General features: G+C 45.5%; 1 protein-coding gene across 1 annotated transcript in view; it reads left to right on the top strand.

Moving 5' to 3' along the window:
* The window catches only part of LOC100735240 (protein Shroom2), a 190,376-nt gene that overhangs the window by 88,420 nt on the left and 84,102 nt on the right, over nt 1-17,854 (top strand). Inside the window, exon 2 of the mRNA XM_013144438.3 lies at nt 11,977-12,128. Coding sequence (XP_012999892.2) covers nt 11,977-12,128 — 152 coding nt within the window. The remainder of the gene's footprint in view (nt 1-11,976; nt 12,129-17,854) is intronic.

The following is a 17,854-nucleotide window of genomic DNA, read 5'->3' on the forward strand; positions in this document are numbered from 1 at the left end:
TTTTCCCGTAACCAGTATGTAGTGACCTGCTTCTGATCCTTATTGGTTTGAAGTTCACATTGTCTGCAAACAGAATAGCTACCCCCGCTTTTTTTTTTTTTTTTTTTTTGAGTTCCTGTTGAATGAAGTATTGTTTTCCATCCTTTGACTTTCAGTCTGTGAGTATTCTTTTGGGTTAGATGGGTTTCTTGTGGACAGCATATGGTTTGATTTTGTTTCTTGATCCATTTTGCCAGTCTATTCCTTTTAATTAGTGCATTGAGACCATTTACGTTAATGGTTATAACTGTTACATATTGGTTTATTGCTGGCATGTTATATTTCTGCTGTTGCATCTTTATCTTTGTGTTCTATTTAATTGTCTGCTTTGTTAAGTGGTTTTTTCCTAAGTGTATCTAATCTGTCTTTCAGTATTCTTTGCAGGATTGGCTTGGTGATCATGAATTTCTTCAGCTGTTCTTTTTCGTGGAAGTATCTTATTTCTCCATCAATTTTGAAGGACAGCTTTGCAGGGTACATCAGTCTAGGTTGGAAATCATTTTCCTTTAGGGTCTGAAATACTTCACTCCATGCTCTTCTTGCCTTTATTGTTTGTGTTGAGATGTCTGCTGTGATTCTGATAGGTTTTCCTTTACAAGTGATCTGTCTTTTCTCCCTGACAGCTTTTAATATTCTATTCTTTTGTTTGATTTCTGGAATGGTGATTATTATATGTCTGGGTGTAGTTTTATTTTGGTTATGGCTATTTGGAGTTCTATATGCTTCACTGATCCTAATATCAGTTTCCAATTTCATATTTGGAAGTTTTCATCAATTACTTCTCTAAATATTCTCTTGACATCCTTTATTTTGTCTCCTTCTTTTTCATTTATCCCTATCAGCCTTATGTTGTTTTTCTTCGCGTCATCTTGCAGATGTTGAATTGTTGTTTCTTGATTTCTTGTTTTTTTAAAAGATCTTTCCTTTCCTGTTCACTGGCTGCAATCTTGTCTTTGAGGTCTGAAATTCTATCTTCGCATTCATTGAGGCGGTTTTTACAACTTTCAATGGAGTTTTTGACTTCCTGTATATCACTTTGCATCTGCTTTATGTATTCTGTTTGTTTCTTATATTGTTCACTTAGAGATTCTATCTTTTTGTTTAGTTCCTCCAATTTTTTAACTGTGTCTTCTTTAGATATGTTCAGCATCTCCTTAATTTCTTTTATTATTTCTTCTTTTACCTGAGAGATTATTCCTAGTTTGAATTACTTTAAAGCTTCCCGGAGCTGCTTCTTTATTTCGGTTACTATTGTTTCAGGTTTTTCAGGTATATGGCATGTATTTTCTTCTACGTACATGGCACCTAGGCTTTCTTGGGATGGGTTGGATGTTTGAGACTGCATTTTGGTCTTTCGTTTTGTCATTTTCCTATATGACTGTGTTTCAAGTGTTGTTCCTGAGTTTCCCCTGGTTGTGTTGTAGATTGACTCTTGTGTTATGGGCTCTTGGGACTCCTCTGGTAGTAGCTCCCTCCTTGGGCATCGGAGCCCCTGGATTAAAAGAGGCTTGCCAGGCTCCTCTCAGGTAAACCGAAAGCCTCCTCGATTTGCACAGTTTCCCCTTCTGGTAGCAAAGCTCCCCTGAGGGATAGAAGGCCACCTGGTATGGTCTAGGCAGTCCCAAATCCTGCTAAGTCCAGTCTAGTGTGGCTGCAAGCCCAGTGGACCCCCCACCCCCTAGAGCAAGAATCTCAAAATCTCCCAGGGATTGGATGTTGTGTTAACAATCCAGCTCCTTGGATTGCAATACTCCCCAGGCTGATAGAAGGTCCCCTTATGGCCTAAGTCAGCCTCAAACCTCCTCAGCAAGACTGCTTCTTCATCTAGGCAGTGGCAGTAGTGCTGGTGCTCTCCAGATCAAAAGAAGGTTACAGGCAAGGTCAGAGCAGGTTCCAGCGGCTCGACCCAGCTCCCTCCTTCCGGCCAGCAGCTAGGTGTGCTCCTTGGCCAGACAAGGCAGTGTGCAGGGCTGGACCAGAGTCCCTCTGCTGGCTGGGCCCTCTCCTTCCAGCCATTGACAGTGGTGTGCTCCCCAGGCGGGAGAGGCAGCGAGTCACTCTTGGTTTATTTTTGAGACACACATCAGTTTTGCTTCCTGGTACCTCTTTTTAATTACAGTGGAAAACAAAGTTTTACTGACCACAGCTATTCTGATGGGTCTTAAGTTTTGAAAAGTTACCAGCATTAAAAGAAACATAAAGTATATGCTTTTTTTTTTTTTTTTCTTTTTGGTATCTGGAAGTGAAGCCAGGGCCTGGGACTTTCCAGGCAGGTGTTGGGCTGCTGAGCTACATCCCCAGCTGTACTTCAGGTTTATAAAAGCTGTGAACTGTCCTACAGTCTAGGCGTTCTCGGGGAAGAGTCATGCAGTTGTTCCAGTGTGGGCTCCTCACAAGGATGTTGGAGGTCCTGGATCAGGGACTTTCCCTGTCCTGTAGTCCTTGGCACTGTTCTTTGGATCTTTCTTTCTGATCACTGCATCTGCAAGCATCCTGTCTTTGTTCAGGGCCAGAGAGAAGGGAAAGGGCAGTTCAGAGTCCCTGCCCTTTGCCTGCAGAAACAAAGGCTGTCCTGGGAGGCCTGCCCCCAACTCTCTTCCCTGTGTTAGGCACCAGCAGAGTCCAGGCCCCTCCCTAGCCCTCCCCATGATGGGGCTGAGACCCCCCACACACACTCTCCACTGTGGATTCAGACCCTAGGTGGGGGTGGGGGCCACCTTACAGTGCTTGGTGTTGACAGTGAGGGGGAGGGAACACCACTTCCGAAAAGTGCAGTTAGGACTTGGGACTGGAAGGAATCCCCGACAGAGAGGCCAGCTCTAGAGAGGCACAGAGATTGGAATGTTAAGTGCTGGGTAAAGAAGACAGCAAGGGACCCTGGGAAGAATGCTCTGGGATACAACACTGATTCCCACAGAGAGGAGACTGATGTTTACATGTCGGAATAAGACTCGGGATATGCCTCACCTGAGGCAGAGGATGCTAGGTGTGGTCACAAGTCCTCAGTGATCATTTTGGGAGAGCAGGAGAGTTTTCTCCTATTGGGAAAAGGAAACAGAGGAAACGTACCTCCTGCCCACACCCAGATTTTCAGTCAGCACTCTTTCTATTTTGGGTACTTATTCCCTGCTGTGGAACTGGCTGATTATGCTCCTAGAGCAGCGGACCTTACCACTGCCCATTGGGGGTCCCCTGCTTGAGGGCCTTGCTTGTAAGCAGTCCTGCCATTTGAGTCAGTCCCCATTGATCATGGAGCTACTGCATGCACCATCTGGGCCTTCCTGTTCTCCCTCCTTGCTTAGTTGGCCTGTGCTGACTCCTGACAAAAGGCGTGTGTCCCCGAAGAGGGTTTTTTGAGTGGAGAGAGCCCCTCCACAAGGAGCCGGACCCTCCGACCTGAAGAGATCCTGGCTCGGACGGTGCAGCGACTGAGGGCAAATCCACCACAGCTCGTGCCCCTCTGCCTCTCCACGACCTTGAGGCCTTGGGTTGTCAGAGGCTGTGAGTGTCTTTGAAACAGCTATCAGATTGGGGTAGGGGTGGCAGAAAGCTATTAAAAATAAACAGCCTTAGGTCCTGAGAAGCGGGGAGTCTGTGTTTGTTTCCTGCCCTCCTCTGTGTATCTGCTCTTTGAGGTTGCCTCCTCCCTCAAACCCTACAGATGGAAATCATTCTGGTCATCTCACTTCAAGCAGATGCTTAAACAATCTGAGTGCTGGTTTGCAAAGTCTCTCTGAGGAGGACATGAGAAGCAGGGCAGATCTGTGCTCGTGGTTTGGCGAGAAGCCTGTTGCTGCTACTTGTAAAACTCACTTGAAAGAGATGTACTAGTTTTTTTCCTTCCCCTTCCCTCCCATAGTCCTGAGATGAAAGCTGGGCTGTCCATGGGAACTTTGCTTATCTCTGCTAGTTCACTTCCTCTCTTTCATCCTCTCCAGAGACCTTGCCTAGTGGATGGCAGTGTACTGTACTGTCTCGGCAGGGAAGAGGAGCAGAGAGAGAATTTGGGCCAGCTTGTGGGTGATTGCAAACAGGATGTCCAGGGGCAGAATATATGCATGTCTATGACAGGCCTATGGTGTAGCCAGGGGACCCAGTGCACACAGCTCTGCAAGTGAACAGACATGGACAAAGGACCCATTGTCACTGCAAGTGTGATGTTTGGGCAGGGTCGCTAATGTTCACAACATCAAGTCCTGTTTTACCTGGAAGTTTTGTTGGGACTTTGTTGAGTGCAGTGGCCACCACCTGGCCTTTAGAAGGCCTTTCTTCTGAGACAGGTGGCTGTCTGCTTGTGCTTTAGTTAGTCAGGGTGTGGCACAGGCTTCAGAGGTTGTGTTTTTCTGTTCCACATGGCTGGGGTACATAGAAGAGCAGTTCTTCACAGAATGGGGAGCAGTTCGATCCCTGGCAGACAAGGGGTGATATCTAGAGACTCTGTGGTTGTCCTGTTGTGGCACAGAGCCCTCTTCTGGCTTCTGGTAGGAGAGTCCGGGTGCTTTTGTGCATCCCCTACAGAACACAGGAGCCCCCCAGCAAAAGCAAGCAGGCCACAGATGTCTGTAGTGCCCAGTAGAGAATCTTGATTTAGAGGACTATATTCTTTGATGTATTCCTAAGTTTTGATGGTTGACTATGTGGGTGAAATAGTCAGTATGGAGTATTATAGACAGAGCTGGTATAAATCTCCTTTGGGGTTTTTTTTTTTTAAATGTCTTTTTGATACAGGGTCATGCTGTGCGTTTCAGGCTAGATTAATTTTGTAGCCAGGCTGGTCTTGAACTCAGTGATCCTTCTGCCTCATCTTCCCATGATCCTCCTGCCTCAACCTCCAGAGTGCTGGGATTACAGGCATGTACCACTATACCCAGCTCTTTGGAGGTTTCGGTTACATAATGTTATAGCTTGAACCTTAAATGTCCCTCAAGGCCCACAAGCCAAAGGCGCTTGTGGTTCTGTTTGAAAGCAATGGAACCCCTAGGTTGTAGGATCTAGGGGAAGGATGCTGGGCGTATGGCCTTGAAGGAAGGGGATGTGAGGACCCTGACCCCTTCCTCTTGTTCTCTTTGCTTCCTGACTACTATGATGTGAACCATATGCTTCTGCCATGAATGGCCTGCCTTGCTGCAGACCTGCAAGCAACAGCACCAAGTGACTGAAACCTCGGAAACCAGAGCCTCCCAAAGTTGATTCTTTCAGATATTTTGTCACAGCTGTGGCAAACTGGCTGAGGCACATGCACATACATGTGCACTGCTGAGCTGTAATAGGTTGTTCAGTGCTTTTCCTACATGGTGTCAAGTTTTATATCCACCCAGTATACAAGAGTTGCAGGTGTATAGGAAATAGTCCAAATGTCCCAGCAGATGAATGGAGAAAGAAAATGTGGTCTCAAACACGTTGGAATCTTGTCACATGCTATAACATGAATTTGATGCCCAGAACAATAAGCTAATCATAGAAATCAATTATCATATGATCCCACTTACACGAATGATCTAGAATAGTTGACTAGATAGAAACAAAGTAGAGTGGTGGCAGAAGTTGGCGTGGGAAAGGATGGCCTATGGGTTAGTGTTCAACAGGTACAGTTTTACTTTGGCAAAATGAAAAAAATTCTAGAGCTGTGTTACACCACAGTATAGTTACTGGTAATGTGTCTGAACTATATATAATTTAAAAAGATGGTTTAGAGTAAGTTTCATGTTACGTATTTGTTACTGCAATTTTTTAAAAAGCTGCAGGTGGCCTCGCCTTCATGGGCGCAGTTGTTCCTAGTAAGTGTTTTGGACATCGTGGGTGGTACCTACCACACCCATTCCAGTTCCATGTTGCTGACTCTGAGGGCACAGGAGGCTGCCTCTTGTACCAGGCTTCACTCAGGCAACAGTGGCATTGGGAGATGCTAGGTGGAGTAAGAACTGGGACATTGTGGGAGAAAAACCACAAGGGGGAGTTGAAGGAAGAACTTCCATTGGTCCTTGCACATCTTTTTTGAGTGGGCACCTCTGGGGGAGCCTGGTCCTCCGTGGGTGAGAGCCAGTAGACAGTGCTACTATAAATGTTCTGCTAGGCTTTTTGGTTATATAACGTTGTCATTTGAACCTTAAATGTCCCCCCAGGCCCACAAGCCAATGTCCCAGCTATGAGGCCTCAGGCACCTCTTGCCATGCTACTGTGCCCTGTAGCCACAGTGACTGATACTTTCAGTCAGCTTTCTCTTTGGCCACAATCTAACCACACAGGAATGTGGAAGGTTAACCTGGTACCTGGAACTGTCAGGAGCTTCTGAAATTCGCTTTCACTCTCTATTTTGGTTGTACTCAAATGTAAACAACCAGCAGATGATTTCACCTCTTTTAAAACCAGCATTTTTGTCACCCCAAAGATGAATTGAGATGGGAGTCTCTCCTAAATTAAAATGTACTTCAGAGCTACTGAAAACTTCCACTTACAAAATAGTTGATAAGGAAACTGCCCAGGCTTGTCACAGAAAACAGATGCAGACCGTGGCTGGGCTCTAGGGTTTGTGATGTTAAGAGTGGTTCTGTGAACTTGTGGCATGCGTGCAGCAGTGGCATGTTCCTGTCGCTGAAAGCTCTAAAAGGTTTGCCAGTGCTGGTCTGTGGGTTGGAGGGGTGTCCGTAGGGCTGGGAGAAGGATATGTGGGGTCTGGGCAGGGTCTATGATGTTAAGCATGCTTTTCTTTTGGCCAGCAGCTGGATTCTGGCTGATTGTAGTTTCTGTGCAGGTGGCCTGGTACTTGTTTAGTTACTTCAGCCCTTCTGCCGCTTGCATCCCTTTCCTGTTGTTTCCCTTTCCTGCCGTCCTTTTGGCCTGGCTGCCCCTTGTGTGGGGCAGGCTTAGCTGACCACTGTACCACTGTCCTGGGTTTTCTGTGCTACCCTCTGGACATGGCACGTATCTCCTTGGGTGTTGGGCTGGCATTAGGTGCCCTGCAGATACAAGCTCCTGTGCCTGCTAGCTGCTGCCCCTTCCTCCACTGGGTCCTCTGGGACCCACCTCAGGGCCAGGAGTTGCTGTCTTCTCACTCCAGCCAGCTTGGAGGGCGAGTTGCCTCTCTTCAGGGTGCGTGTGTGTCTCATTGAAGCCGAAACCTGCTGTGTGGTGAGCGGTAGTTGAGTCTTGGCCATCTGCCACCATCCCTACCTGAATCAGACTTCCTTCCCTTGGGACCTGAGCCCAGTTAGGATGAGGAATGCAATCTGATGGGGCAGATCTGGAGGTGCCTTCAGCAACTGGCCAGCCCTGCAGGAAGGTTACTCTCTGAAAACTGAGGCGATCAGAACTGATAAAGTGCCAGGTGATTCATCCATTTAAAATAGGGCAACAGACTGACAGAACAAAGCAGGTCTTCCTCCTTCCATTAGGGCCTCTGGTTCCTGTGATTTTCCAAGCTGGGATCACTGCCATGCTCTGCCACTTCAGGAGTCCTTGGTTTCCCTGACCCTCTGCCCTGTGTTGGTGTTTCTCTTGTCTCCCATCAGGAGGACCACAGAGACACGGGCAGGGAAGCATGCACAGCTCTCGCTGTTCTCACTGCTGGAGACTGCATTTGCAGGCTTTCCTGAACTGTTTTGCGTTTTCCCCCCCCCCCATCAACGTTTAGATAGAAACCTTTCCAGAAGGATAGCAAGGTGTTCCCTTGTACACATCCTGAGACATTTCATTTCTCAGTGGATTTTCCCGAATACTGTGGGGCAGATCTGCTCTGTGCCTGCCCTAACCTTCTGCAGACATTTACATTGCAAATATGGGGTCAGAGTAAAATTAGCATCCCCTGTGGGCTCCTGATACACTGGAAGGACACTGCTATCTTCAGTCCTGTGGAAACCAGTGCCAGTGTTACGCTCAGACCTTCTTCATTCTCCTCAGCATGAGAAGTTAAATGCATTAGAAGTGTAGAATGTACTTCTTCAGAGCCTGTACTTTTCTGACTACCTCCCCCATGAGCACATACATATCCCAGAGATATTTTCTCTTGGCACGAAGACCAGTGGAAAACAAACACTACCTTATCTCACAAAGCCGAGCAGGTTTTCTGGGGAGTGGAGGAGGTATAGTTGCGTGAGGCAGCTGTATTGTGAGAGGAATGTGGTCGTCCTTCGGGTTTTTTGGTGGTAAGCAGAGGTAACATGCAAGCTCCTTCCCAGTGAAGACAGTTACTAGAGCTGTGGCTTGGGGTGAGTCTCACAGGGTTGCTAGATGAGTGTCCATGAGCATGAGTTCGAAAAAGCCCACTATAGTAGCTGAGTCACACACAATTTGTCACCCTGAGAACATGCTGCTTCACAAACTGTCCCAGGATACTTCCCACTGGGTCATTAGTCATCAAGGCTTTATCTGAAGAGTGGCTTTGAAATACTTGAATTCAAAGGTATCAGAGAAAAGGGCATGTGGTTTTAGATACTGAAGGACAGATAACATTTATTTGATTGCTTGATTGCTTGCTTGCTTGATTGATTGATTCATTGACTGACTGAGACAAAGTCTTGCTGTGTAGTTCAGGTTGTCACTGAACTCACTATGTAACCCAAACTGGCCTCAAACACGGGGCACTCCTCTTGCCTCAGCCTCCATGTGCAGGAGTTAAGGGCATGTGCCACCACACCCAGCTAAGGGATATGTAACATTTTAGTATGGGAAAATACACATAATTTAAAATTGACCAGAGAAACAAAGATGCTTTCTGCTTTGGCCATTTTTTCATTGTACAAGTTGGTGACATTAAATACATTTATGTGTTGTACAAACATCATTATCAATTTTCAGGACTTGGTGTCACCTCCAAAACTGAAACTGTACCCACTAAATATTAATTGCCCATTCTGTGCTCTGTTTTGACCACTCAGTATTTTCTACAAGTCAGATGATTCACTATCTTTGCATGTCTGGCTTACTTCCCTTAGCATGATGTGTCAAAGTTCACAGTGTCATGGCATGTAACAGTATACTGTCAGGGGGTACTAAGCACTGAACCCAGACCTCATGCATGCCAGGCAGGTGCTCTGCTATTGAGTGACACCCCTGCATGGCCTCCCATTTCTAAAGGGTGAGTAGTATTCCACTGTGTGTATGCCAGAGTTCACCCATTTATCTCTTGAATGACATTTGGGTGGTTTCCACTAGGATGAATGATTGTTTAAAGGCAAGAGTAAACTCTGCTTCTGCTGTTCTGCCCATCTGACATGGTCTTGCATGTCTACCAGATAGCTGGACTGGGCACTGGATGACATTGCTGGCTTTCCTGGTAACCTGAGTGAGGCTAGCTGGAGTACTAGAGGCTCCTGCTAGAGCCACTTCCTTACCCCTTCCTACACTGTGGGTTGCAGTAGTTTTTGGGAGCCACTCTTATCTCCTGAGGTGGCCCCTCTTCACCAGTGTTGCAGACTCAGATCTATTCTGGGTACTTGTCTGTCCTCTGAGCCCTGGTTTGATTTCTGCACAGGTGGCCTCCTTTTGTGGCCTTTAACCTCACCATGAGGCTATCAATACTTTCTGGTGCTGGCCACTACGTCTGTAGGTCACCTTGCCCTGCTATATCCAACACAGCCAGTTGCCCTTGATCCATCCACTGGAAGCCTCTGGATCTCTTTCTCTTTCTCCCCCTCCCCCTCCTTCTTTCCTCTCCTCCTCCCTTTTGTTTTATCTTCTACTAGGGGTTGAACCTATGACCTTCTCACTAAGTTGTAGTCTCTGATCTTTTTGCCTTTCCTTTTTCTTTTTTTTATTTTCATATTTTGACACTGGGTCTTGCTAAGTCACTGAGTTGCCTAGCTGGCTTTGTGGATCCTCCTGTCTCACCTTCCCAGAGTGCTGGGATTATTGTCATACACCACCATACCAAATTTATCACAACTTTCAAAACTCATTGTTGGACTGGGGATTTAGCTCAGCGGCATAAGCACCTGCCTTGCAAGCAGGCAGTCGTGAGTTCAATCCCTGGTACCGATAAAAAGACAAAAAAAAAAAAAAAAAAAAAAAAAAAAAACCAAAACTCATTGTTGACCAAAGGAATCATTTCATATTTTTGTTGGGAGTGGTCTTTGAACTCCTGTATGGTGTTGATTCTTTTTTAACAAGAATTCAGTTGTTCTGGGTTCTGAAAGGAGGTTTTAGAGAAGTTACTGCTTTGGGACAGGCTTCCCACAGCAGTTTTCATGAGTCTTTGGGCTGGCTTTGGAGAAGTGACCCTCAGGTTAACCTGGCACAGAGCTAAGCAGTGAATAGCTACACAGGATCTACACAGATGGCTCACAGTAAGCCTCCAGTCAACTCCCATCAGGGTTTCTTCACCATTTGTAAAGTCTTTCTGGGGCTAAACAGGAATTGGCTGATGTTTTCTTGGAACAAGCCAAGTAGTAAATATTTTTGGCTTTATGGTTCAAAGACTCCTTGCTGCCTTGTAGCAGCAGGTAAATGAATGGTCCCAGGTATAGTCTAGGAAAACAATAGCAGCCGTGGCTACTAGCCAGTAGCTTACTGCCGTGGTTCGCCAATGTCTTGTGTAGAAAATAGATGTATTAGCTGGGGTTAATTGCCTTTTCAAATGGTATTGTTACTGTGTAGGAAGAACTGGCAAAGATTTGATAGATCAGATTTTCCCAGAATAAAAGTTACAAAATAGATGACATTCAGGTCTTTTTGTTGTGGGTCTTTGTTTCCATTGCTGTCTTAAGGATGGAATCTGGGCCTTCTACACACTAGCCAAGAGCTCTATCACCAAGCCATGCCCAAAGCCCCACGTTGAGAGTTTCAAGGGATCATTTAAGGAATGCAGAACAAATGGTGTTCAGACTCGAGCCATAGCAAACTAGCTTAATATGCACCATGGTTGTAACACAAGAATATGATTAAGACTATGATAATAGTGTTAGCAAGGATGTGGGGGAATTCTCTGGTGGGAATGTAAAATGGTGCATTGGCTTTGATGGTTCTTCAACATGTTCCAGTTGCCGTAGGACACAGAAGTTTGGCTTCTAGGTATATACTGTGCAAGAATGAAAACGTATCCACACAAAAACTTGTATACCAGTGTTTGTAGCTGCATTGCATCATAACCAGATGTAGCAACACATGAATATCTACCAGCTGACATGGATACACTTCTGTTCATGTCATGAAATATTATTCAGCCATAAAAAGAATGAACTGTAGGCTACTACATACACGAACTGCAAAAGCATAATTATGCTAAGCTGAGAGAAACCAGATGCAAAAGGCCAAATGTATGCTTCTACATCCGAGCATAGGCAAATTTCTGGAGGCAAGACACACAGAAGGTACATCATTGATTACCAGGAACTGGAAGGATTGGAAAGTGACTCACTTGAAGATGAGGTTTCTTTTGGGCTTAGGGAAATGTGAAATGGATCATGGTGATGATTATGCAACTCTGTGCATACCAAAAGCCACACATTTATGTGCACTTTATATGAATGAATGTAAGGTATCTGCATTCCATTGCCATACAGCTAACAAAAACAATCTAGCAGTCGAGACAGATGCAGGATTGATGTATGAGAAACAATGAGTGCTTAATAAAAAATGGTGCAAAAATGCAGGAGATGAGTCAGTGTCTTTGGGTCCCTTATTTTTGGTTCGATTCTGAGTTTTCCAAGTGCCTCACGAGATACCTCAGTTCTTGGAAAGGGGACAGGAGTGCAATGGAGGGAGAGGTATGTCCACAGTCTCCCCTGTAATGCCGTCAGCCCTGGGCCCCTGTGCATTTCAAGCTTCCTGGGCCCATTCAGATCCTGTGGTTGCTGACTAATCCCACAGCCAGCTCTGGGATCCTAGTCTGGGAACCACGTGGGCTCTGGTCTGTTATGCTCCCAGCTGCTCACAGAACTTAGTGTGGACTCTGGAATTGTTGGCTCCTCATGGAGGCTCACAGAACTTGCTTCTCTGTTACAGATTGAGGAAGGAAGTAAAGCCTCGGCTGTGGACAAGTTACTGGCTGGAGACGAGATTGTGGGCATCAATGACATCAGTCTCTCAGGGTTTAGACACGAAGCAATTTGCCTGGTGAAAGGGGCCCATAAGACCTTAAAGCTGGTGGTCAAAAGGTAAGCTCTGCGTCTCCTGGATGTTGGCAGGGGATTGCTTTGTTCTAGGGTTGTGTGTGTGTGTGTGTGTGTGTGTGTGTGTGTGTGTGTGTGAGATTGGTTCCAGGGCCCTACAGTTAGGGTTGTATGTGGGGGAGGGGGGGATTGCTTTGTTCTAGGGTTGTGTGTGTGTGTGTGTGTGTGTGTGTGTGTGTGAGATTGGTTCCAGGGCCCTACAGTTAGGGTTGTATGTGGGGCAGGGGGGGATTGCTTTGTTCTAGGGTTGTGTGTGTGTGTGGCGGGGGATTGCTTTGTTCTAGGGTTGTGTGTGTGTGTGTGTGTGTGTGTGTGTGTGTGTGTGTGTGTGTGTGATTGGTTCCAGGGCCCTACAGTTAGGGTTGTATGTGTGGGGAGGATTGCTTTGTTCTGGGGTTTTGTGTGTGTGTGTGTGTGTGTGTGTGTGTGTGTGTGTGTGTGTGTGTGTGATTGGTTCCAGGGCCCTACAGCAACCCAAATCTGAGGGTACTCAAGCCCTGTCTGTAAAATGGCACTTTATTTACATGTAACCTACACGTATCTTTGCATATGCTGTAAATCATCTCTGGATGACTGATACTACCTAGCACACCTTATCAGTAGTTATGCTGTATTGCTCAGGAAATGATTATAAGAAAAAAGTCAATACATGTTCAGTACGAATACATTTTCCCCCCAAATATTTTCATAGGTTTTGGATGTAGAACTCACAGGCATAGGGGGCTGAGTATATTATACCTCGGGATGAATTCAGCATTAAAAATGGATAAGATCCCATTTTGGCATTGAATTATATTTCTATTGTCTCAGTACTCAGGAGGTTGAGGCAGGAGGATCACTATGAGTTCTAGGCCAGCCTGGGCTACATAGTGAGTTTAAGGTCAGCCTGAACTACATACAAACAAACATCCAAAAAGAAAAGGGCTCCTTATTCTATTAGTGTTGTTGTTGTAAGATTTTCATTTGCTGAGTGAGTTTAATACTTGCATTCTCGGCCGTATGCTATGTAGATAATATGGTGCTTCTAGTGAGGTGACCTGTCATTACCCATTGTTCACAGGAGTGGCAGGCTGCTGCGTCCAATGTTTTACACTAGAGAGGGAGAGGGAGGGTGTTCACTGGGTCCATTTATACACCAGCTATCAGGTATTCCTATTGCTGGGCCAAGAACCAGGGGCGGAAGTTTAGAAATGAATGAAGAATGTTCTTTGCCACATTAACTTAGCAACCTCCTTTCTAAGCACAGTATCGTTTTTATGACACAGGATCTTGCTGTGTATCTAGGCTGGCCTCAAAGTCTCAGTCCTCCTTGCTCAGCCTTCCCAAGTGTTGGGATTACAGGAGTGGACCACAAAACTCTAGAACATGCTATGCATGACCACTGTTTTAATAAGACCTTGTAACTCAAGAACTGAAGTGTCAGGGTGGTGGCTATGTCTGAGCCAGGTGGGGAGGATGGCCTGGGAGAAGACCCGTCACTCTACAAAGTCAGGAAGCACGGCAGACTTGATGATGAGGCGGGGGGAGGGGGATTAATACCTAAGCAGTCGATGCAGCAGGCAGCCTGCAACCCTGGGCTTCTCCCTGGTCAAGTCCCTAGGGGCAGCAGAAGGTGTATGCACCATAAACAGTGATTGATGTTGCCCCTGGCCACTTGGTGTCCATGTCACCTTTACTGTCATTATGTTTTCTCTCTGTGAATGTAAGAACTGAGAAATGATTTTATCACTTTTGATTTCATTTCTGCAGTCACAAGCAAAGCTGGGCCTCCTGTGGTTAGAAGTGTGATATATGTAATATGTAATTCTTTTTTTTTTTTTTTTTTTTTTTTTTTTTGTTCTGGAGAGTGAATTCATACTGGGCAAGTGATTGCAGATTTAAAAAAAAAAAAAAAACAAAAAACCAGAAGTATGGCCAGGGATATAGCTCAGCAGTGCAAGCATCTACCTGCCAAGCACAAGGTTCTGAGTTCAATTCCTGGCACACTCCTCCACCTCCCCTCACCAAAATGTAGGAGTGCATATTTAAGGACAGACACAGAAAACCTGAAACCCGTTCAGGGGACAACATGCAGGCTATTTGCGAAGGAAAGAAAGAAAGCCACAGACCTGCTAGTTTAGGTCTGAAAATCTCTGGGGAAGAAGGATTCAACCTTTGTCCAGAAGGGTTGACTGAGGTTTTACATAGAACCCTTTTTTGCATTTTAAAACTACCAATTTCTTTTAAATGAATGTCCTCAGCCAGGCATGCTGGGCATGGTGGCACATGCCTGCACTTGGGAGGCTGAGGTGGGGGATTGCTGTGATTTTAAGGTCAGCCTGGACTACAAAGTAAGTTCAAGGCCAGCCTGAACTGCATGGCAAGACTCTGACTCAAAAAGAAAAAAAAAATGGATGTACTGAATAATTGTGCAATTTGCATAGTATTTAGTAGGTTGAATAATATATAGCAAGATCCAAAACTCAAGCCGTGAATTCAAAAACTTTCAAACATACTCTTTTTTTTTTTTTTTTTTGTCTTTTTCATTTTTATCGGTACCGGGGATCGAACTCACGACCGCCTGCTTGCAAGGCAGGTGCTTATGCCACTGAGCTAAACCCCCAGCCCCCAAACATACTCTTAATAACATACCAAGGTTTTCAAAGTTTTCAAAATTATTTTGTTAATTTTCAGTAATTGATGTAGGTAATATTTTGGCGATTAGACTAGAAATTAGGCTTGACATGGTGCTTTGTTCAGTGAGGCAAAGGACATTTTCTGAGTTATACATTAATACTAGGGTTAGTTGCTGTCCCGCTGAGTAAGTTCTGTGATTGATAAAAGATGTACGTAGTATGTGTACAACACCAAACTTTGTCCTAATTATAAAAGCACCGGTAAGTGGTTTAAAAATTATTTTTCAAGCCAGACAAGTATCATTCTCTGTCTAAATTCTGATCTTCTAACCAGCTTCCTTCACCATCCCCAGAGCCTGCTAATCTGCCTTTTGTCATGCTGGATTAGCTGGCATTTACTAAACTTGCTGCTCAGAGCTGCAGGGTGGAGCGTGCCCTCGAGCAAGCTGCAGTGGGAGAGACTGCAGCTGCAATCTGGTGGTACAAGGTGACTAACAGGTGGGAGGCCTTACTTTCATCTCTGGCACCAAAGTAAAGGAATGTCTGGTTTATCAAAATGCCTTCTGTGGATGGCTAATGGCCTGAGCTGCAAACATGCACATCAGTATCAGTTACTGCCTTACTTGAAAGCATGACCAAACGATTGATTTGGTAGCTCAACCCTGGACTTGGCACCCCCCCTGCCAAGCCGAGGGAAAGAGCCCGTGTATTTCCAAGTTCTGCTATTCTCTGGTTACATCTTTGCTTGGCCAGAAGAAGTGCATGTTCCCGAGGAGGTCCAGGGTGGAGGGTGGCCTTTTTAACATGTGTTCATCTCTCTCTCTCTGCACTTGTCTTGTGCACTTTTGCCCTCTGTGTTCAGGTCCCTGGAGATTCTGTGGCCAGGTCTAGAGGGGTCTGGGTTCTGGGATTTTTCAGGGAACCACAGATTACTTTGCTGGGTAGCTGTGATGACTGAGCTTTCACTGGCTTAAGCAAAAACCGAGGCAAGAACTGGGTGGCACAGTAACTTCCTGGCCTGGCAGGTGAAAGACCATACTGTTGCGAGAACTGCAGAGGAACAAGAGCACTATGTTGGCCACTGGCTGGAGCTCATGGCTATCTCTGATAGCTGGGCACAATGTCTTCTGGTTTTCTTAATTCGCAGGCAAATTACTGTAAGCTGAGCTCCTATCTAGACTTTCACACGTCTTGTTAAACACTTACTTTAAGTATGACACTATAAATTATTTTGAGTCTTTTTTCCTTAAATTTTTATTTTAATACTAGTTTTCTCAATGATGAAGTGCACCTGCCACCTCAGCCTTAATAAGCACACTGGAAAGTTTCCTTTGTGACCTGTCTTGGGCTGCAGGCACTTTTGTCAAGGTGCCAGATCATCCACAGGGTTCACACATGTGGTTTCCTGCTTCTTTGTGACAGACTTAAACCCTTTTGTGATTCTAATGACATCCGCTAAGCCTGTGTTCAGGAGCAGATTAATGTCAAGGAGAGGTTTTACTTGGGTGGCTATAGGTCACGGTGTGACCAGGCTTGTACGGGCCAGGAGCAGGTTTCTTTGCCGCAGCATCCCTTCTGGGGATGTCTCACAGCTGCTTTGATGTGGGCTTCAAAAATCAGTCCAGGGCAGGGCTCCTCCCTGCTTTTGGCTTCTTGGAGCTGTACGAGGGCAGGTGGCCCTGGGGCCCTAACACTGACTAGCACAGGTGTTCTGGCGGGCAGCAGCTATGCACAGTGCTGTGGCAGGAGTAAGGAAGGGACAGGCAGCAGTGCTGGCAGATTGCACCTTGCTACCCACCTCCTCTTCCCTCTCCATCCCCTTCTCCTCCCCTGTGCCTCTCCACCCAAACTTTTTATGGGACCAGGTGATCATTTGAAGGGAAAGTTTCTAGAGGGGCTGCTAGGGTGTGGGGGAAGCCCTTCTTAGGGGAGTGGTTTCTATCATGGTCAGAGGGACCATTTCTACTGCACATGCTTAGATGGGCCTTTGTGTTAATCATTCTATTAGAACAGAGGAGAGACTGAAGTTTATGCCAGATAGACACCCTGACTTGTTAAGCTATTTCCAATGTTGTTTTATGAAGCAAATCAAGACAAAAACAGAGAGGCAGGCACCATCAGTTCCAGAGGCCCACGCACTTTCCCCAAGTCCAGCCAGTTTGGAACCCTCGCTCGGCCCCGTCCAGGGAACCTCACAGCTTCTGGGTGCACTGGAGCAGCATGGCAGGTCCATAGTGCCAACATTGGCCTCCCCACGCCAGGCTGTGCTTGGTAGACTGTGGAGTTTTAAGCAAGCAGGCGGGCACTATTGGTTCCAGAGGCTGGGCTTGACCTGGCTTGCTGTACCCCCAATCAGTCTGGGGAACTGGGTACCAGAGTCCCAGGAGCTAAAGGCATAGAAGAGGATTTATAACAGACCCTGGGGAAGCCTTAGAATAACACTTGAAACACTTAAAACACAGAAATAGAGGAAAATGACAAAACAAGAGACCAAATTGCAATCTCAAACCTCCAGCGCAGCTCAAGAAACCAAAGAAGCGATGTACATAGAAGAAAACCTAGGCTATACACCTGAAATATCAGACATAAAGCAACTGAAATAAAGAAGCAAGTGGGGGAAGATTTAAAGGAACTCAAACTAGAAATAATCTCCTAGATAAAAGAAGAAATAAAAGAAATGAAAGAGATGCTGAATATACGTAAAGAAGACACAGTTAAAAAAATTGGAGGAACTAAACAAAAAAATAGAATCCCTGGATAAGCAATATAAGAAACAAACAATACATAAAGCAGATGCACAGGGATATACAGGAAATCAAAACTTCCACTGAAAGCTGTAAAAACTGCCTCAAGCAAAGTGAAGATAGAATTTCACCTTGAAGACAAGATTGCAGCTAGTGAACAGGAAAGGAACGATCTTATAAAAAATCACAAGGAATCAGCAATAACAATGAAACAACTGCAAGATGATGTGAAGAAAAACAACATAAGATTGATAGGGATTAATGAAAAGGAAGGGGACAAATAAAAGACATCAAGAGGATATTTAGAGAAGTAATAGCTGAAAATTTCCCAAACATGAGATCAGAAACCAAC

This window comes from Cavia porcellus, unplaced genomic scaffold (genome assembly GCF_034190915.1).
Source record: "Cavia porcellus strain 051 isolate PalLab524CR breed Dunkin Hartley unplaced genomic scaffold, mCavPor4.1 scaffold_61, whole genome shotgun sequence".
Lineage (NCBI taxonomy): Eukaryota > Metazoa > Chordata > Mammalia > Rodentia > Caviidae > Cavia > Cavia porcellus.